General features: G+C 37.1%; 1 protein-coding gene across 2 annotated transcripts in view; it reads right to left on the bottom strand.

Annotated features, from left to right (window-relative positions):
- Positions 1–4522: 4522 nt before the first annotated feature.
- The window catches only part of LOC134540142 (uncharacterized), a 63738-nt gene continuing 46027 nt past the window's right edge, over positions 4523–22233 (bottom strand). For both annotated transcript variants that reach the window (XM_063382676.1, XM_063382677.1), the window contains 5 exons: positions 15376–15904; positions 10927–11201; positions 10716–10848; positions 10084–10419; positions 4523–5101 (listed from right to left, as the gene is read on the bottom strand). In XM_063382676.1, coding sequence (XP_063238746.1) covers positions 4709–5101; positions 10084–10419; positions 10716–10848; positions 10927–11201; positions 15376–15904 — 1666 coding nt within the window. In that variant the 3' untranslated portion in view covers positions 4523–4708. The remainder of the gene's footprint in view (positions 5102–10083; positions 10420–10715; positions 10849–10926; positions 11202–15375; positions 15905–22233) is intronic.

The following is a 22233-nucleotide window of genomic DNA, read 5'->3' on the forward strand; positions in this document are numbered from 1 at the left end:
TACTTCAAATATACAAAATTTTATCAACGTACCTCATCTTGTTTTCCTGATTAGTAGGATCCAAAATGGGAGGGGAAACAAAACTTTGGCAGCTATTTATTTAAAAATTATTCACGTAAGTAATCTCAAATTTGGTACAAAAGATGCTCTTTAATGGATAAATTGTCACAAATAAAAACATAAAATTTTTGCGAGCTGCCAGCCTCTAATAGTTGCAACCACCATTCTTAAGTACCCTTACTAACTCTTGACATTATCTTTACTCTTGCATTTAAAAAAATGTTAACTTTTTTAAACCAACTAGTGATAAACAGGTTTAAAGTTTTATCTTCTATAATGGTCACTTTACAACATATTCTTTATCTTTTATTTCCTTTTTTTATCATTGTTATACTATACTAGCTATGCTTACTGAATACTATATATAATCCTCTGTTGTCATAATCTAATTCAATTTGTTTTTTTTTGTTACTACGTAGCTACATAATACTACCTATAATTGTAGTTGTATTTGTTGTGTTAATGTTTTATTTTATAACTCCTTGTTTTGTGCCGTCACGTGGTCTCTGCAAGTGACTGGCTTGCAGGAGGTGCCTACCTGTAGGTGGTGTAGAGCTGACTTGCTTGCGGTGCCTGTATCACTTGTGTACCCTACATCTGTGTTTTGTATTATTTTTTCATTTGCATTTAGTTTTTTCGTGCCTGCCATTAAAGTCATTTGGCATGTCACTAATCTTGATGATAAATAAATCTCTAAAATATACAGAAAGTTTCCCATAAGACATAGTTGACATCAAACCCGTACCACAATCATGGTTTATGAGTGCAAGCAGGCCCCCCTCAGAGACGGGCTTCTTAACTCCATGAGGGGGAGCCCCCTGTGAGTCCATCAGTTTTATAGTCTGAATCAAATTTGAAATCACCCTATTCTCAAATACGAATACTGAATTTGAATAATGATGATGATTTGAAGCCCATAAAAACATTTTTTATCGCACTACGTTACAACATAACATATTCATATTTGCATAGTGAGGTAAATTATGTAGAAATATAAAATTTTGAGCATTCAAAATTTAAAGGTTTTTCGATTTTATTATTTATATTTGAATAAAAATATCTGTCACATCACTACATATCAATCAGCTAAATTAAATTTTTGTGTAAACACAAGCTGCTCTACATTTTTGGGGTGAAGAGAGACTTCTACAAGTCACAAATTTGCCAGCTGCTGAGAAGTCTCTGACAAAAAACTTGTATGGCCGGTATAGGCAAGTATTTTCTTGCACCTAGTGTGTGTGTGCGCGCTTGGGTAAAAGAGATTGACTCCCTCTCTCTCCCCCCCCCCCCCTTTCTAGTCTTTCATAACTAAAACTAATTTTTTGCTTAAAAGTAGTTTAAAATTGTATTTACGCGTAAACAAAGTAATTAAATTAAATGCTTCAGATTTATTGATTTTGCATAACACTAGTGATGGGTCGATTCCGATTCCAGAATCGGTCGGTTCCACCGATTCCACCATAATCGCGGGATTCAGAATACAATGGTTTTGGAACAGACCATGACCGATTCCTGCATTGTTTCTGTAAGTTTGCAAAATACATCTCCTATGCAATGTAAGAAAATATTAAAATGTATGCAAATTTAATTTTTAAACTACATAATAAAATATTTTTTTACGGAACTGAGATTTACGAATTTCGGTGATTAACGTATTTATTTACTTGCATCGCCATTTTCCCCACAGTTCAAATGCAGTATCTACTTTCCCGCTGTTAGCGAAAGCATTTTTCGGAAATTACGTTGCAGCAGCACTGCATTTAATAGTAAACCTATAAAAAATCAGACAAAACCATCAATGTTTAAAGAAAATAATATAAATTTTATTTACTAAATGTTAACTCTTTGATCATGGCAGCTAGGTTTGCCATTGTAAACAACCTAAATTTTGTTTGTACTACCTGCCACAGTAAACCATACGGCCATGAACCAAACCTTTGGTGATGTGAACATTAAGATGTTTCACATCTCTGCACTTTTAACTTTAAAGAATTATAAATAAAATAACTTTTTAACAAGATTTTACTAAAATTCACAGTGGATTACTGCGACCATATTAAAATAATTTTAAAGCAACATAACCAAATTGCTGTATATCAGCGTTCTTGTGCGTGTTTAGCTATGTTCATTTTAGATTAGAAATATTTTGGAAAGGCAGTTGGCAAATCTGAATTTCCAAACATTTCTGCTGAAACGTTCATAAATGTTTATTACTAAACATAAACAATCTTTTGAAAGTAGTTATGTTAGTTCAACAGAATTGTTTCCGATAAATTTCTGAAATGAATTAAATGTAACAAGCGATTATTTGAAGAATTTTAATATTTTGTGTACGAAAATCTCACCATAAAATGTGGAAATTTTGAGATGCTTAAGCATGCACAGAGCTTTCTTACTCAAGAACAGAAAATTTATTTTCTCTTTACGGTTGTGAAGAACTGCAAGACTGGATGGATTTATTCTTTTCACCAAGTCAGATAATTAAGTTCTAGTTAATATATTCAAAAGTAAGCATCTCTGTTATTTTATTTTAGTGTGGTGCATATTTGTTTCCATCATAATGAGATAATAAAGTTTTATTTTTACATTTCCCTCTTCATTTTTTTTTTGCCCTGGTCCCTTGAAATATGTAAAAACGAGGTTATATTGTCATTTTATTTGGATCATTATTTAGTAGTGCTTGAAAATAAAATTCTTAACCTAAACGTAAAAACCTTTTTTTACAATAAATAAATTGAGTTGATAATGTAAGGTATCTAAAAGTTGGTTAAGTTATAACATTATTTACAATTTACGCCATAAGACATCTTTGATTATTGGCAGTGTTTGAATGTGTGTTTTGTCTAACTATATGAGAATGTTACTGAGGGGAGGGAGGGGTGAGCTTATGCGTCATGAAGCTGCTGCCGCCAGCCAGCCGGGCAGCTTCGTGTGCGCCCACTCACGTTGCAGAACCTACAGCTGCCATATTTTTAAAGGAAATATTCCATTATTTTTTGTTGTTCTTACATGAACATTATTGGAAATATTAAAACAGACACAAAAATACGCTGTTTGTTAAAATTAACAGATTTGAATGATTTTTCATTTGGTTTTTTTTTTTAATTTTTTTTTCTTCTGATTTTCACATTTTGGTCAAAATGTCCGATTTTTGACGGTTCCCGAGAATGTATTCGTAAAATCACTGCTTCGTGACATCGGGGTTTTAGTGTATTTAACTACGGAAAGTAGAAAACGTACATGTAAACTAACCAGTAAAAATAAACTATCTTTTGACATATTTTCTTTAGAGGTGGCCTGTAGGGCAAGGGACTTGTCATGAAGGTTGAAGTGGGTTTAACGCAAAGCCGTCTAGCATTGTGAGTGACAGCATCCTGCCATTGTACGGCTGGTTTCTTAGCGAGTAGCAGTTTGGAAAAGGGGGGGGTTTTGAAATGAACTGAAAATTTCAGAAAACATCTATTACGACCCCCCCTCTATTACGACCCTATTCCTGGGAACCGTGAGGGGTAGTTTGAGAGAGGTTTGACTGTATATTATTCTGTTGAACATTGTCAGGTAAAAATTAAGGAATCGGAATCGGATTCGAAGAATCAACCCTTTAATTTAAGAATCGAAAATGGAATCGGAATCAGTATATTTTAAGAATCGGCCAAACACTACATACCACGTTACTGCCCGTGTGTAAAATTTTTTTTGTTCTAAATGCACTGTTTATACGTTCATGTAATGATTTTTTTATTTGCCGGACCCTGTTAGTTTGCGAGAAATTTCACAAAAACACAAAATCATGAATTTGTAAAATTTGTAATCAGTCTGCATCGAACCTAAAATCAAGGGAAATTGTGGAAATCAGAATTGAAGAAATATGGAATTGACTCTCCCTCCAGCAACATACAACTATGTTTTACCAAAAGTCTATTGTTTTGGCTGTTAAGATTTCAGTGGTAATGAGATTATACTTATAGTTCTTGTTGACAGTTGAAGTTCTAAGAATCAGCAGAACCAAAAACCAGGACTAACACCTTGCTATTTCATTTCAAACTACTTGACTGTGGCGTGCAGAAACATACACAGCACCTTTACTGCAAAATTAAATTCCCTGGATGCACATACTGACTGCAGAACTAACAGTAAAAATGTTTTAGATCATCAATGTCTATGTTAAAGATTAACTGTCATTTAGTTCCCGATTCCTTACATCAGATTACACCAAAATTATAGTGCTTTGCTACATGTATGGCACAAGAACATGTTCAAACATTGAACATTGAGCTTAAGCAAAAAAAAAAAAAATTCTCCTAGTTTTGTGAATAATAACTTGTGTTTTTGACATAGTACACAAAAGATGGTACATTGTATCAAACTTTATGATGGATATGATTATACACTTGGTCATATGGTGAAATAAAAGGAGCGGGAAATATAAATTTATAATGCAGGAAAGTTTATAAGGTAAGAATTTCTTAGTACGAGATTTATTACATATACATACGTAAAACACAAAATTAAAACTAAACTTCTCAAATAGAATAATGCTTGTATATCAACAATCCTTTCAAATACCTACTACATAAAACTTTAGCTTGAATTGAAAACGAACTCAACTCACTTGCATGCACAGAGGCCTGGTACTAGAGGCGAGAGCTCAGGCGTGCATGTCGGAGAGGTACTGGCGCCACGTGGCGTGGAAGGGGATCTTGAGCAGCTTCACCCGGGTCCCGGGCAGCTGCACATTCAGCAGCTTGTGCAGCTTGGGCAGGGACAGGATCTCGACGGAGGGCGTGGGTCCCCCGTACTTCTCCTCGCAGCTCCACGCGTCCGAGGGAGAGAGCACGGCCGCGATGCCCGGCACGGGCTTCAGCACCGGGATGCAGTCGCCCTTCTTCAGCTGCTCCTTCTTGGCCTGGTCCACGTCACACTGGTCCACAAACAACTCCGTGACGCGGAGCAGCTCGTGGGTCACGCCCCACACGAACACCTGCAGCGTGCTGGCCAGCTGCAGCACGCCTCCCAGCACCATGCGGTTCGTCGTCGCCGACTGCAACCACCACTCTGCCCCTTCACCACTTCACCACTTCACTCAACTACGATTGAAAGGAACAGTAAGAAAAATGAGTCTCTCTCAGTACTGACCTATGAGTGTATAAACTTCTACCCTCGGTAATGAGGAAATTAATTTGTTGTCATGTTACAAATAAACTAATAATAATAAATTATGATACAACATTTAATGTAGAATTCTTTAAAATAAAGTAGGTGTGTAAATTATACAAAAACAGTATTCATTTTATGGAAAAACTGTACTATGGAGTTCTCACGGCTAGCCGAACAACTGGAGTAAAAAAGTGTCACATGTAAATGCATCAAAGCTGAACCTTGACATTTTCCCCTACACAGGAATTATCTGTGCCTTGGTTTATGAGGTTATACTTCTTTAGGAACAATGAGGATAAAATTTTAATATACACCAGATGTGCAATGAAATAAGCACACATTACACCACAGAAATATAAGGTTGAAAGTCCAGAGTGCATGCATGCAGACACTACTATGGCCATGAACCAAAATCGTCAAGATGGCGGACCCACAAGTGCAACGTGCACCTAGGTTATATTTATAAATTTCGCGAACATTGGGGGATGTACAAATCATTTTGGTGTACCCAAGGAAACTTTATGGTAGTAAAACTATCCTGGAATATATTTTGTAAACTTGAATAGTCATAATAAGATTTAATGGCAACTTTAAAAATTTCAATAATTAATAGGCTAATTTTGTTGGAACAAACCATGGTATCACAGATATTTCATAGTTTGTTAGTTCTCTAAAGTATAACGATTACAGCTCTATCTTTTAAAAATTTTTCAAACTAAAAGTTGCAGTCCAATGCATAAATTAAAACAAAATTAACCTGAACATTTTAAAACCTATATTATAACACTTAGTATATTTATATTTGTTTCTGCTTAAATGAAAGTCTCTAAATACTTCATACAAAAAAAACTTTAACTTTATTGAGCTGATTCAACATTTAAGATTTAACAGTAAAATTTCAACATGAAATTCTGTTATTTTTCATGACTTTGAATACATGTAAGCAAACAATTTGTTGTGTCGCTACAGTATGAATGCTGCACTATATCTATATTTAAATGTTATCTTAAGTATTGTCATTATTTCTTTTTATAACTATAAATGAGGGGTTGAGTAGTATATTTTAATGAACAGTCAAGGTGAATTATGCAAAATTTCGAGTATTTTAGAGTCCAATAGCCAGAACAATTTTTTTCCCCAGCATTTTCCTTTTAAGCTCAACTAACAGGAAATACTGGAATTTACGAACATACTGTATATACTCTCTAATTATGAGTTTTGAATCACTATATTGGTGTTCACTGCATAAATTAGAAATAAAAAAAGTTGGCAATTGTAAAAATAAATTAAGAAATTTTTGCTTGTTTGTTTCATTTTACAAACAACTTTATGCAACAGAACAATTTTCAATAAAAATTCAACTTGAGAAACGTAAAATACCAAATAATCCGATCATAAGAAAACAATAACAAACGGGTATATTCAGTTCAAAGATTAATGAATGCACAAAATATGAGATCCGTGCATTGGTAAAGCACGTGCACCATTTTCATAATCATTGCTAGTTTGCGCCACTAGTCTCGCCTGGTGCTGGTCATAGATGCTACTAGCGAAGTGCACAGTCTTCCTGATACCATCCATATCTATGGTGCGATAAAGTTATTTTCTTACGTTTTTCAAAATAAAAGCATTAAAACGTAGTTTATCAGGAGGAATATAACAAAAAAATTTGTGAATTTTAGCACTTTTCCGCTTCGTAAAAACGTATGAAACGGGAAATTAATGATTTTATAAGAGTATGTTCCGGTAAAATAAACCATTGTAAATATAGTACTTTCTGCGGGATCAAAATTAATCGGCGTATGACACTGGAAAATGTATGAAACGGGAATGTATCATTGAGGATCTACTGTAGTTGTATTTTGTACGATGGCGACTCAAAACTTAATTCAGTACAAATGAACAAGCATTCTGGTATCGAAAAAAATATATCGAACTTACAGTTTCGATACTCGATACTTTGCGATAACGTCAAGTATCGAATGTATCGAGGTATCGAAGTATCGAAAATCCCATCACTAATTGTCATCAAATGTTCCATTTGAAAGCTGAGGAATCTCAAGCAAAAAACAATTATGTTGGGTCACAGCTGCATCTTAAAAACCTGTCGAGACACATGGAGATTGTGCCAGTTCACAAACATTTACAAGTATGAGGGAGGGAGAACCGTCACCACCACTGAGCACAATGGCGCCATACATAGTGGTGCTCTTCACGCACTACTCAGGTATTTTTACATACTCATAACATATTTATTAAAAACCAACACAGGAAAGTTATTTACACACATAATCAAGAAACACCACAAATAAAATTTTCTTTTTACCCAAAGTTATAAATTTGCATAAGAATTGCACTACACTATTTTTAATAAAAAAAAGCATAAAATATGGTACCTAGATGCGGGTAAATACGATAGTATGTACATAAACCCAGTTATAGATTGTATTAATAAATAAATAATATTTGTGGCCAAAATAAAATTATAAAATTCTTTAAAATTATATGTAAGAATATGTATCCAGTATCTCATTCAATACATGCAACCTTAACGAATGCATATACCTTGTGTAATAAACACTATTTCAACAAGCCTAACTACTAGGGATGGGTTGAGTACACATTTTTATCGATTCCGATACCAGTACCGATTCCTAAATTTCGATTCTCGATTCCGAGTCATTCCAGTTTTCGATTCCTGGTAATTCTGGTCACATAATTAAAACTACTTAAGAATTGAATGCATTACATAATGATAATAACATGTATAAAGGATAATTATAGACTTAGGATTAAATGTTGAGGTTTTTTTTTTTTCAATTACCAGTGAAGAAGCATTTTCACATAAAGTTTGTTTGCTAGTAAGTACTAGGCTGTGCACAAAGAAGTTCAACATTTAGACAAGGTTCTTTAACAGGCGATAACGCCGATAACATAACATCTTTGTTCAAAATGGGTTCAAAGGTAGCACTACTTTTTTCTGTGGTACCTTTTGACTTAGTTGGTGACAGTGCTGTAAACAAAAGTTTGTTTTTCTTCAAAGACTATTTTTTCTGGTAGTAATGTGTGCCGGGATTTCAAATGCTTCATTAAATTGGTTGTAGATTTATAAGTACCGCTCCGTGAAATTTGCGCACTACCATTATTACAAATTGCATATTTGTAATTTTCACTATTGATGCGAAAATGTTCCCAAACTTTAGACATGTTAATACAATATCAGAACATTCGCATCGTAATTTGAAACGACAGTCGGCGAACATTTTTTTACTAACAAACTAGCAAAACACTTGAAAATAGTTTTAGCAAAACAATATTTATTTGGCACAAATATTGTTTTGCTAAAACTATTTTCAAGTGTTTTTCTAGTAATTATTACGGTTTTCCTTTGCAAGAAATAAACACGAGCCTCTGTGGGCGGTATGGCCAGAGAATTCTTTATTATCGATTGTTGCTTTCATTATACAATTTGTCCCGTACGCAACGAATCAATACGTTTCGACTTGACTTTATATTTTATGGCCACCAGAGATTTTGTGGAGGCCATCATCCTTGAATGGCTCACAACTAAACTGGTGACGACACGTGATGTGATCTCGTTTCATAACCGTCACTTTCTTCACAAAAAACAATGGACTTTTCTTAACTGCAAATAAAATTAATAACTCTTTTTACAATTTATTTACGTCTAATACATGAGTGAGGAATAATGTTCTTCGATCGTGGAGTTTTAATTAGAGGTTAAACATGCCCGGTAACATTGTTTTTATTTATTTTTATTCGTATAAAATTAATATTTAATAATAATGAGCATTATTAGGAATTTTATGCGCATACGGCAGGTAAGATATATTAAAATAAGTAAGTAAAGTTCAGACGAAAATATATTACTACTGTATTTTCTTAACTTAACCGATTCCTAACCTACCTTGCCCTTTTTTAGTACCCGATACTGAGTACCCAAATTTTTTAATAATCGGTGGTATCGAGGAATCGGAGAATCGAATCGACCCATCCCTACTAACTACCAGTTATGACTAGGTACCATATTTTATGCTTTTTTTTTTTTCTTATTGAAGTGAGATTGAGAGTATAGTAGGCTTTGCTCCAACCTTGCTTCAGAACCTTCCATACCTTCGCTTGTTTAAACAACTAAGGAACAAGGAAGCTATCAGGAATCATAAGACGACAGAATCATGAAACTTTGAAAGAGAAAATCAATCTAATGAAATGTGTTTGGCGGGTGAACGTAATGAAAACGAAATACTTAACCAGTTAAATAGGTTACTGAAACTTTGAATCATAATTATACTGAGATTATGACTTCATAAGGAATAATATGGCTTCTTATACTGTTTCATTATACAAACATTTAACATCAGAATTTACTCAAACTAAATACAATTACCATGACAGCTTAGACGGCTTTTCGTGCGATAGTGGACGCGCCGAGCTCGGCTAGACACTGCCGCGTGGACAGTCTAGAGGGGTAGGATCTATTTTTAGCTGTCTTTAGTATGCCTACCTGCTTACAGTACAGCTCCCGCCAAGATAAACGTGAACACATAGCGCCCAACAAAGTATAACAGACTTGTTTTTCAGCTGATTTTACCCAAATTTTCGACTTTCTGCTTAAAATTTTCACGGTTTCTCAAAAAACGGTCGTATAAACGGAATGGAGGTATCAGAGGGGGGTCGCATCGGCAGGATTCTACTGTATTTTACCAACAACAATTATGAAATGAAAAAATTAAAAAATAAAATAAATTATACCGTAAAAGACAGACTGTTTACAACATATTCAAGAATTTTAGTACAGAAATGTACAGAGAAAAAGCATTTGCAACAGATGATGCAAGTAAGCACCTGAGTGACATAGGTGGGTATGATGAGCAGCTTGCGGATGTTGGTGCAGCTGGCGAGGATGCTGTCGAAGCCGGGCTTGACGTCGAAGTTGACCAGCTCCAGCTGCGTGAGCTGCGCCAGGCTGCGTGCCGTCTCCAGGTAGTTGAAGGTGAGCGTGTCCGGGCCCTGCACCTTCTCCAGTCGCAGCCGGCGCAACTTGCCGAGGCACGCCAGCGACTCGGCGGGGAACGTGGCAGCCAGGTTGTTCACCTCGCCCAGCTCCAGCAGTTCCAGGCTCTCCAGCTGCCCGATCACTTCCACCCCCTGCTGCCCCAGGTTGCGGAAAGTGGTGAGTGCCTGCACGGCCAAACGATGATTATAAACCTGTGGTATTCCAGACTAGTGCCCTTGCCACACTTTCTAAATGGATTTTTATTAATGATTTATTACGTTGTCAAATCATACACAGTACAGTGATTAGGTTTTTATTAAATGTAATTTAAATACCAGCTTTTTAATCATTTTAGGAAGTATATGTTTACCATATGTTTAATATTCATACTTTACACATTTTTTCGTCGGAGAGGGGCATCCAAAAGTAGGGATCGGCCTCTATTCATGTTCATATGGTATATTATTGGGAAACTGCTCACGAGGTGCTTGAGGCTGGACAGCTGGGACAGCACGCCCAGTGACGACTCCAGCGTGATGCCGGACAGGCTCTTGAGTCGCAGCTCCTCCAGGTGCTCCAGGCCTCCCGCAGCCGCCAGCGAGATCGAGTTGCAGCTGCAACAACGACAACGCCCGTCAGCACCGCCCCGTGCCTCCTAGCACCACCCCGTGCCTCCAGCACACACAGCGCACCTGATGGCGGTGGCGTTGAGCGTGCGCAGGCGCGGACAAGCCGTGAGCACGTGCTGCACCACGGACGCAGGGCAGCGACACAGGTCCAGGCGCTGCAGGCCGTCCATGCGACCCACCACGGCACGGAACTGCTGCCACATGGCGGCCACGTCCTCGCTGCGCTGCGGCAGCAGCATCTTGCGCAGGTCCAAGTGTGCCGTGCCGCGCGCGCTCAGCGTGGTGGCGAGGCCCTGCCAGTCGCTCACCTTCGAGTTCTTCATGTGGACCGACGCCCACTGCAATCACATGTCCAGCATCACCGCTACACACCAAAAAAGTTTCCCAAAAGAGACCAATTCAAATCATTCCCAGCAGGATTTTTATCCCAGCATGTTAGAAGTATTGAACAGGAGTTGCAAGTGCCGGGGTTTGGCCAATTCATTCAACATCAACTCACTGACTTATCATACGTAATTAAATATCTGGAGCCTTTTTCCAATAACTGTTTGATGTAAAAGATTTACGCTGGTAGAAACCAGTTTGCCTCCTCGATGTTTGTTTCGCTACGGGCGCTTGTGTGAATGAGGCTTCGTACAAATGAGCCAAGCGGTCATGCAGCTAGAAGATTCACAAAGCAATGCCTTAAACAGTGTTCATGTCTATAATTGTAACCCAACCAGGGAATACTACACCTGTAGTCAATAAATTTGCACGGAACACCTAGAAATCTTGCATTGGTTATCTTTTCTAAACGACAGAAGATAACCCTGACATTGTCTGTATATCACCTAAACCCCAATATCACAATGTCAAATAATAACAGAAAGTTACATAAAACGGGGTATAAATAATAAAATACATAAAAGCTTCTCAAGTAAACAAAGACATCTTGATTTTTCAATACATAACCAAAGATATGATGGCACAAGATGTACAACTATATGTCACACAAACAGAAAAAGAGCAACATATCACATTTGTAGTGTTTTAAATCAAATCAATGGGTGCTGTAGTAGAAAAAATACTGTTGTAAAGATCACTTTTCACAAATTTTGTGCATCACCATATTTTGGGGTCCCTAAATATGGCAACTATCACCTATATTGATACCATGAACTGAGTTTTCCAGATAAGTATATAATATGTATTGTAATATTATTTATGTAATACATTTAGGCCTATATTAAAAGCAGAATATATTGATGAACGATAATATAATAAGTACAAAGATAAGCATAAATAAGCCTAGTAAACTTAAGAGTTGCCAGTATTGAATTTTTGAATTACATGTACGCTATTATATTTCTTCAAATATTTTTCCTCAAACCTCAAATCTCTTTCAAGATTTGATGAGATTCAAGGATTCGACCAGCCTATCCCTAACAATTATATGTATATATAGATATAAATAATTATAAATCAATATAATACGTGGTCGCTAAAAGATTTACCCTGCAGTTACTTAATATTTTCTTGAACTATACACTTACATTGAACGTATTTTATGAACAGTGGTAGATATGGTAAAAAGATATGATGCAGAAGCCAAAACATTTTTTATATATAATTTCTGTCTCTCTCCTAATATGTAATAGCATTATACAAAAATTATGCAATAAATATGGCTGGAATTTAATACAGTACAGTATAACCCCGACCTAACGAACACCGTTATAACGACAAACTCTTTATTACGAACACGCAATATGGTCCCGCCAAAACTGTATTATTTTTTACGTATATTAACCTCTAATTAACGAGCATTTTTTCTTCGCCACATGACGTAACTCCGTTATTACGAATTACTTTTACCATAGGACGAGAACTAAAATAACTTTAAACACGATATAGTGTTTGCAAGCTACATATTTCCTTGTATTATGCTTTCGCGTAATATGTATACATTCGACTTCACAACGTAAATATTGGCTTAGCTTCATAGATAACCATAGTACAGGCTACATACCACATCTATTGAAAAAAGTAAACATCTATGAAAACCTATTCCATAGCTGCGACGATACATTTTAGAAAAACCTCGACAGTAACTATCGATTATAGCCACAGTTGCAGTCTCATCTCTGTTTTGCCAGGTGACGATTACTGCATTTAAGTATGACATCTCTGACTGTTATGAGTTTTTTTTACCGCCCGCTAGTTACATTCGTGTGATGTTTGTGTGCGCGATACACTGCAACGAAATTAACGAAGTGAAATATTAATTTGTTTTGATCGATGGAGGGTAAAAGAAAACGCAATGCAATTTCGCTAGCCACAAAAATGGAAATTCTGCATGCTGTGGATAGTGGTGAAAAAAAATCTGACGTCGCTAAGAAGTATGGAATACCATCATCAACTCTCTCGACTATACTTTCGAACAGAAGTAAAATAGACAGTGCAGTTCTTCTTGGGACAGATAAAAAGAAATATCGACCATGCCAAGATGAAGCGTTAGATACGAAAATGTTCGATTTTTTGATGGAGTCACGATCAGCAAACATACCTATTTCAGGGCCGATTCTGCAGGAGAAGGCACGGTATGAAGCACTGAGAATGGGGATAGAAGGCTTTCAGGCATCTAATGGATGGTTGCACCGATTTAAAAGTCGATGGAGCCTGACAACTTTAAAGGTTTCTGGCGAAGAAGGCTCTGTTGACCCTGCAGTAGAAGAAGCATGGACTTCAAAACTCAATGGAATTACAGCCGGTTATGCACCAAACAACATCTTTAATGCAGATGAGGCTGGTGTGTTCTTTAACCTCCTTCCAGATAAAACCTTGGCACTGAAAGGGGAAACATGTCACGGGGGAAAGAAAAGCAAGGACAGGTTTACAGTTCTTTTGTGTTCAAATTCAGATGGAACAGAAAAGTTGGCACCACTTGTCATTGGTAAATTTGCAAGACCCCGCTGCTTTAAAAATGTGAAGAACCTGCCATGTCCTTACAAATTCAACAAGAAATCATGGATGACCTCATCTATATTTTGTGAGTGGCTTGAAAGCGTAGATGCATGAATGGGTTGTAAGAACAGGAAAATATTAATGTTTCTTGACAACTGCTCTGCACACAGAGTGGAAGGAATACAACTGAGAAATGTAAAAGTGGTTTACTTCCCACCAAACACCACTAGCAAGCTCCAGCCAATGGATCAAGGTGTGATATCGCAGGTAAAGAGGATTTTCTGTCGCCAACTTGTGCAGTACCTCATCAGAAAAATGGAATGTCAAGATACAGAAAACATGAAGTGGAACATACTACAGGCAATGCAACGCATATGTATGGCATGGAGCAGCATTGAAGCAACATCCATTGCCAAATGCTTCCAGAGAGCAGGCTTTCAAGTTAGCCCTAACGAAATAGATGATGAAACACTTGAACATGTTGATGAGGATGAGTGGAAGCATGTTACCAACAATGCAGCAGGTGCTACATTTGAAGATTTTGTTGAAGTTGACAGTGCAGTCATCACAAGCTCATCTTCCACAGATGAAACTCAACCAACATGCAAGGATAATGAACAAGATGAAGAAGGTGAAGAGATTGAAGCTGAAGTGACCAGACCATCAAGAAAAGATGTGTATTCTGCTCTTGACGTACTCGAAAGATTCCTTTTGACGTCAGATTGTTCGAACAATCAGTCAAGCTTGAAATCACTACGCCAGGTAGAGTGTGCAGTTGTACAAGAAATGAAAATCAGCAGCTGTAAGCAAACTTCAATTCGGGACTACTTTTCAGAAAAGTAGATGTATATTTTCTGCATTGTACAGTAACCTGTACAGAATTACATATTAATGGGTCAGTGCCGATTGTCCTTATTAATCAAATCAATTAATTTTCTGTTTTTATTGTGAAATGTTGATATTATTTGCTAGGGCCTAATTGTAAGTTATTCTCTTGCAATTGTGCCATGTTATTATTTTTTATGATTGATGTGTACAGTATGTAGGCTATTGTGTTTGTCTTGGATCGTTTACTGTATTTCAAAATTCCTATTATCGATACCTTATTAAATTTGTCAAAAAACAAACTTTTTCGAGATTTTGGATAAAAAAAATGACCCCTTTATAAAGAACTCCTTTATAACAAACATGCCAAAATTTAATCCCTTCAATTTTGTTATAAAGAGGTTTTACTGTAATAATTCATGTCATCCAGTAATATTTAGGGCAATTTTCATTTTAATAACTTACATCTTTCCCACAGGACCAACACTCACATTTTGCAATGCAATGCTTTAAAACTAACATCAAAGTTACAAAATTCACAAAAAAAAAAAATTACATGGGCACTGACGGAAGAAAATATATCTAATGCTAACGAGAATTTCACTCTCATTCTGCTTGCTGTCACCTAAACACACATCTAACTTAAAATTTTGTTCTAAAATAAAAAAGAATAGTATTCCTAATATACTTTAATATAGAGATATAGAATCTGTAATGCTACGAGTAAAGGTTGAAGGCACTCACCAGGGAAGGATGCTGGGCCAGATCGCGCCACAGGCGACAGACGCGGGCAGCACGCAGCAGCTCCTGTACCTTCAGGTACTGGAACACGTGCTGCAGCACGTTGTACAGCACGCACACGTCGTGCACCAGGCTGTGAGCACACTGCTGCTTGCACTGCTGCTTGGCCGGGGGGCCCTCGTCAGAGCCCGAGCCGGCACGCTTGCGCCCGCGCTGCTCCTTGCCCCTGCGCACACGGCACTCTCTCTCCATCACGATGTACAGCACACACACGTCGTGCACCAGGCTGTGAGCACACTGCTGCTTGCACGGCTGCTTGGCCGGGGGGCCCTCGTCAGAGCCCGAGCCGGCACGCTTGCGCCCGTGCTGCTCCTTGCCCCTGCGCACACGGCACTCTCTCTCCATCACGATGTACAGCACACACACGTCGTGCACCAGGCTGTGAGCACACTGCTGCTTGCACGGCTGCTTGGCCGGGGGGCCCTCGTCAGAGCCCGAGCCGGCACGCTTGCGCCCGCGCTGCTCCTTGCCCCTGCGCACACGGCACTCTCTCTCCATCACGATGTACAGCACACACACGTCGTGCACCAGGCTGTGAGCACACTGCTGCTTGCACGGCTGCTTGGCCGGGGGGCCCACGTCGGAGCCCGAGCCGGCACGCTTGCGCCCGCGCTGCTCCTTGCCCCTGCGCACACGGCACTCTCTCCGCATCATGATGGTTTAGCATTACTGCAAGCATGTAACCTGCAAACTAATATTGTAACGTGAAGTTGATCTATCCAAAATGTCAAATTGCAACAAATTTAAGAAGATTAAGTTGAGTATTCTTCAGATAAAAATTATATTCCAATGACTGATGAACTTGGACTTATTCGAATCAGATTTTATAGAACTATTGTATCTACCAGAGTTTCTTCGGAAAAGACATTCCTCATTATTTAGTGAATAGTCAAATCAAGAGCCACTAATTTACGTTATCAAAGTTTGATGATTTAGTGGAGTATCCAGACATCAGTACAGACAGACATTCAATGCCCGGCAATTATGAATTCCAGTGTCTTCATAGTGGTTAACCCAAAGGACGTTCATATCAGGTCCGGTTTTCCTGTTAACTTATCACTGAGGCATTAGAAGTACTTCTATTGAACGATGTCTCACCAGAAATCACAAAATTTATCAAAAGTTATAACTACAGAATATATATGTGTGTGTTTGTGTGTGTGTGTGTATGTGGTAACTACTTGATGAAGTTATTTGGGAAATAACTGATTAAGTGTTGATTAGCTATTTGGGATATAGTAATATCCATAGTAAGTTTTATAAATTTATTAATTTTAATTTAATTCTTATTATATCTTATTTGTTTTCTATTATCGTGTACAGTACCTGTATGCACTACTATTTTAAAATGCACACACATGATACCTCTGTAGATACAGATTCATATAATTTTACTCTTCGATCTTGACTAGTTGAGGTAATATTAACTTTATTGACTCAAGTTTCATGTTGATCAAATATCGTGCTACGAGGGACATTCAATAATTAAAGAACCAAATTGATGTAAAAATTAAACAGTTTGTATACGAGGAGTTTTGTACTTTCATGACTAGGTTTGCATCACTTGGATGAGCTGAGAATAGCTGAACAATAAAAATTGTTATGTTTATAACCTCAATAATGCATTCAACGATGGTGTGTCCACTTGAAGTCTCCACATTAGTTGAACAACGTTCAGTGATCCTTTTTTTTCTCTGAAGGTGAAAAACTGGCTAAAATATTTTCTCAAATGATTTTACAGTATAGTGAAAGTTGTATAAACCGTGGAAAATTTTAGACCAGAGCGTCTGTTGAGAGAGAAAGAATTAAATAAGGAATATTAGCATTTAGTTCAAACATCGAAGACACGCCAAGTTTAAACTTATATACCGGTGGCATATTTAAAAATTACAGTCTACTGTAGCCCCCCCCCATCTTTCTTTATGGTACCACAAAATTTTAAAAATACCATCTGCTGTACACTGCCATACTAAAGGGCGCACCATTCTACTAATGATTATACATCAATTTAAAAAGTCTGTCATCTTTTTATATTTCAAAAAAATTATGTCATCTGCTGTAGACTGCCATCTTTATTAATGGAGGTAAATTCAAAATAACCATAGGGCGTAAATGAGTATGTCGTATGCTGTAGGGCACTATCTTTTTTTTTATTGTACTGGCCTGTGGCAACACCAATTTCAAACACAGTTATCATTTCTTATTGTACTGGTGCAAAATTAAAAAAAAAATTAAAAAAGTTGGTTGTTAGGAACCACTATCTTGTGTACTGGTGTCAAGTTTAAACTTATAGACCAGTGTGTTCTGTTTGTCGAATGTGCTTCCAGTGGTCATGGTCTAGCTACTTTCATTTCTTATTGCAATGAAACAAAAAATAATTTATTTGCAAGTGTTCAAGCTTACGTACATAAAGCTAAATGCTGAACCAGAAATTTATGTCATTAGTTACCATTTTTTATTTAACACCTTCATTTTTTGTTTCTATAAAGTAACTTTTAATTACAATAAAATTAAACATATCACTGTCTGAAATTAAAGTACTGTTGCTATAAGTATTACAACACACTGATTGTAATCATGGGTTTGGCCAGGACTTTTGGTAAAGGTATAAATCATATTTTTATAGGCATGTTTCTGGGCAGAAGGTTGGTCCTCCCCGGACATTTGTCACAAATATAGGCCCTAAAATTCTTAGGTGAAACTGCTACATATGAAAGGTTAGTCCTATACACTACCACTGCTTATAATTTTCTTAATACATATTTATTAAAAAAAAAAAAAAACTACTCTACTGTTGTGCCTCCTGGCCTCACTTCATCAATGTCTCTATTATAGGTATGTTTTTGTTGTGCCTTGGATGATGTATAAAGCATCTGGCAGGAGATGTCATCCCTGAGTGGTAAGCCACCAATATGGCAGCATCAAAAAAATGCTACAGGTTAAAAAAAAAGGCTTTGTAAAGGAAAAAGTATTCAATGTGTAAACAACTGTAATGTGACCAGGAAATAGGTTTATTTGGACACTGTTCTCGAAGCTCGAAGGTTCTTCCTTGATGTTTCAAGTGTGCTCGTCGGACATGAGTTGCAAGGGGAAACCAGCGGGAGAAGCCATCGGACAGGCCTGCCGACAGAATACTCGCTGCTCCAAACTTGCTCCAGCTAAATCACTAAAGAAGAGGACTTGTGGTATGTCATTGTCACTATATAACTGCCTAAATTATTAACATTTGTCGTCTGCTTATGAACCGAGTATTACAAGAAGTGGTTTGGTCGTAGTAGTCCAGTAAAGTACAAGAGCAAGCCCGCTATCAACAGACGCTACGTGTTACAAAGTTATGCCCTGTGTGAATCTTGTGCTAAAAATTTTGCATGAGGTGTTCAGGAATTACCACAGAGTTCTGTTGCGGTGAACCATCAAAGCAAAAGAGTGATTTGGGGTTTTTCCTGAGTACTACAACTGCTAGCCGAGAACCTGGACGCTGCTGAGAGGTGCGGGACTGAGCCCCTGACACCAGACACCGAGAACGAGTGCGCTTCTTTCTCAGGACAACATTATAAATGAAGCGAGTTATTGTTTTCGTCATAGGCACCACGAGTCGGTTGCAGTCACAGGAGCAGGGTTGAATATTGTTTGCCTTTTCTTTTTTATGTTTGTTAAATGTTGTTTAGTCATTAGAGGTATAAGGGTTTTTAAAAAGCAAATTGGATTTAACTAACACAGGCACTTAAGAGGCCACTCCAGTGTTTCAGGGGCACTACGCAACCCGCGTTAACCTCATAAGATTCAATGCTATTTTCATTTTGCTTATAACTAATTAACTAATATAGATTTCGAAATGATGCTTTCTTGTTATGTAAGACAACGATGCTCTTATCAAAGCCCCTTTCTTCAAAAACGTGCATAAATTATGGTTCAAACCTAGACAATACACTTATGCATATTAGTAAAGATTAGTATAAAACCATAATTTATGCATGTTTTTGAAGAAAGGGGCTTTGATAAGAGCATCGTTGTTTTACATATCAAGCAAGCATTGTTTCAAAATCTATATTAGTTAATTAGTTATAAGCAAAATGAAAATAGCATTTAATCTTATGAGGTTAACGCGGGTTGCGTAGTGCCCCTGAAACACTGGAGTGGCCTCATAATGTAGTTCTATAGTGATGGTGCAGTGCCTTGAGTTCTTATGTATATTTTAATTATGTAATTTAATTCTCTCTTTTAAATACTCTTTTTGAGCTTTGTTTATTTAGCTGCAGCTCTTGTTACATAAAGTGATTATTTGCTCAGAGGATATTTTGCTCTGGCTTTTATTAAACATTTATTAAAATGTTAAATGCTAAGTTATATAACTGTTGCTATTTATATCTGAAACAAATTGTGTGCTTATGTGCAGTTTAATGTGTTGCAGTTGGCCTAAAATTTTACCTCTACTTTCGCTTCCAAAAATCTTGGGAACGTTCAAAATTATACAACAGATTACATAACTATAAATTGAAAATATTTGTTTTCAAGTACAACATTTTGTAAATGTATTGAGATTTTATTGTGATAAAAAACACCTCATTATTTGTTCACCTTAATGCTGTAACAGTACCTGTTGTTATTAGAGAGGATTTCCAAGTGTTCCTTTGCATTAAGCAATATAGTGTGAAATTTTTTATTATGTACATCACTACGAGCATAACTTATTCTCCAATTTTCTGGAAACATAAATCATTACAAACATAGCCTATTTTAATATAATTTTTTCCATCATTATTAATTAAAGATATGAAATCTATGATATTCAATTTAAACTACAGTAAAATTTTCACTTCGCCTTTGCACTATTTGGATTGGTATTTCATGTTGTAATTTACTTATAATTAATTACTGCACTTATCTGCTCAAAAATATATAATAATGGAAAGTTTTATTAACAGTGTGTTCACGCACACTCACCCAAACACCTATCTCTCTTTGGTTATTTTTAGATTCCCCCCTTCCCCCGACCATGCACCGCCAGAGCGTCAGCCTGCCTCGTCACTTGTTTGTGCCAGGCGGGTGGGCAACACGCATAGTATAACTGCCTTGATCACAGAGCTTCACACCTGCTGTAACTGTCCTGTTCACAGAGCTTCACCCGTAGTATAACTGCCTTGATCACAGAGCTTCACACCTGCTCTAACTGTCCTGTTCACAGAGCTTCACCCGTAGTATAACTGCCTTGATAACAGAGCTTCACACCTGCTATAACTGTCCTGTTCACAGAGCTTCACCCGTAGTATAACTGCCTTGATCACAGAGCTTCACACCTGCTGTAACTGTCCTATTCACAGAGCTTCACCCGTAGTATAACTGCCTTGATCACAGAGCTTCACACCTGCTATAACAGTCCTGTTCACAGAGCTTCACCCGTAGTATAACTGCCTTGATCACAGAGCTTCACACCTGCTATAACTGTCCTATTCACAGAGCTTCACCCGTAGTATAACTGCCTTGATCACAGAGCTTCACACCTGCTATAACAGTCCTGTTCACAGAGCTTCACCCGTAGTATAACTGCCTTGATCACAGAGCTTCACACCTGCTGTAACTGTCCTATTCACAGAGCTTCACCCGTAGTATAACTGCCTTGATCACAGAGCTTCACACCTGATGTAACTTTTCTGTTCACAGAGCTTCACCCGTAGTATAACTGCTTTGATCACAGAGCTTCACACGTACTGCTGAGATATTTTAATTATTTTAAATTATACCTACTCATGGAGTTAAATTTATAAAAACCAACATAGTCTAGTTTATCACAGTGTAATGTTAATTTGTTTTACCCATGTAAAAAACTCACGTAACAGTTGCACTATGTTGAAAATCGGCATAGAATGTGTGACCCATACGCAAAAATACTGTATTCACAAATCCCTATGTAATGCCATCACGTAGCTATTGTTATTTTATCAACCATATTTAGAATCTAGTATAGCTGTACATTGAGAATATACAATTACAAATTTTTCAAGTAATACATATGATTTTATTAACAGTATCCTCTACATGGGGATTAAGTAATTAAAGAAAATACATATTTTCCATTTTATACTATCAGGAATTTTATGTAAGTTAAGAGTTTAAAAGCTGCTACTGCTATTGTAATCTTATGTGACTGATAGTACTTATGTTAGTTTTGAGTCAGTGAGTCAGGACTCATAAACTGAGCGAAACAATGCAGAAGAGAAGTACAAGGGGCGGCGAGGAAGAACCACATGGAGAGTGGCTGAATTATGTAAACGAGCCAACTTACATAAACCCGAATATACACACTATCACTGATAATAGTACATAGTTACACCCTTTACCTTACCTTGATACAGACTTTTTCCTAACTGACACCATGCAAGCAACAAAATTCCCTTTACCTTACCTTGATACAGTCTTTTTCCTAACTGACACCATGCAAGCAACAAAATTGAGCGTTCTAGTGTCACTCTTGTGTGTAATTGCCAAAAAAAAAAAATGTATTACAGCAGTTTATTCACCGCTATGAAGAAGAAAATAAATGCAAATGATGTAATTGAATCAAGCATATTTGAATTCATGAAATATGAATGCAATAAATATGTAATATGTAAATAAATAATACTATGCGTGCATGTGTGTGTGAGAGAAAGAGAGAGGGGGTGGAGAGAAATTAGAGAGATGTCAGAGATGTTCCCAAAGAGGGGATATACCCCCTCCCATTTCCAAGTTAGGAAAATTTTTTCTAAATATCAGTGAAGACAGTATGGTAGTGTGTGAAAAGCCGTTGCCTACGGCTACTAC

This window comes from Bacillus rossius, chromosome 16, assembly GCF_032445375.1.
Source record: "Bacillus rossius redtenbacheri isolate Brsri chromosome 16, Brsri_v3, whole genome shotgun sequence".
Classification (NCBI taxonomy): domain Eukaryota; kingdom Metazoa; phylum Arthropoda; class Insecta; order Phasmatodea; family Bacillidae; genus Bacillus; species Bacillus rossius.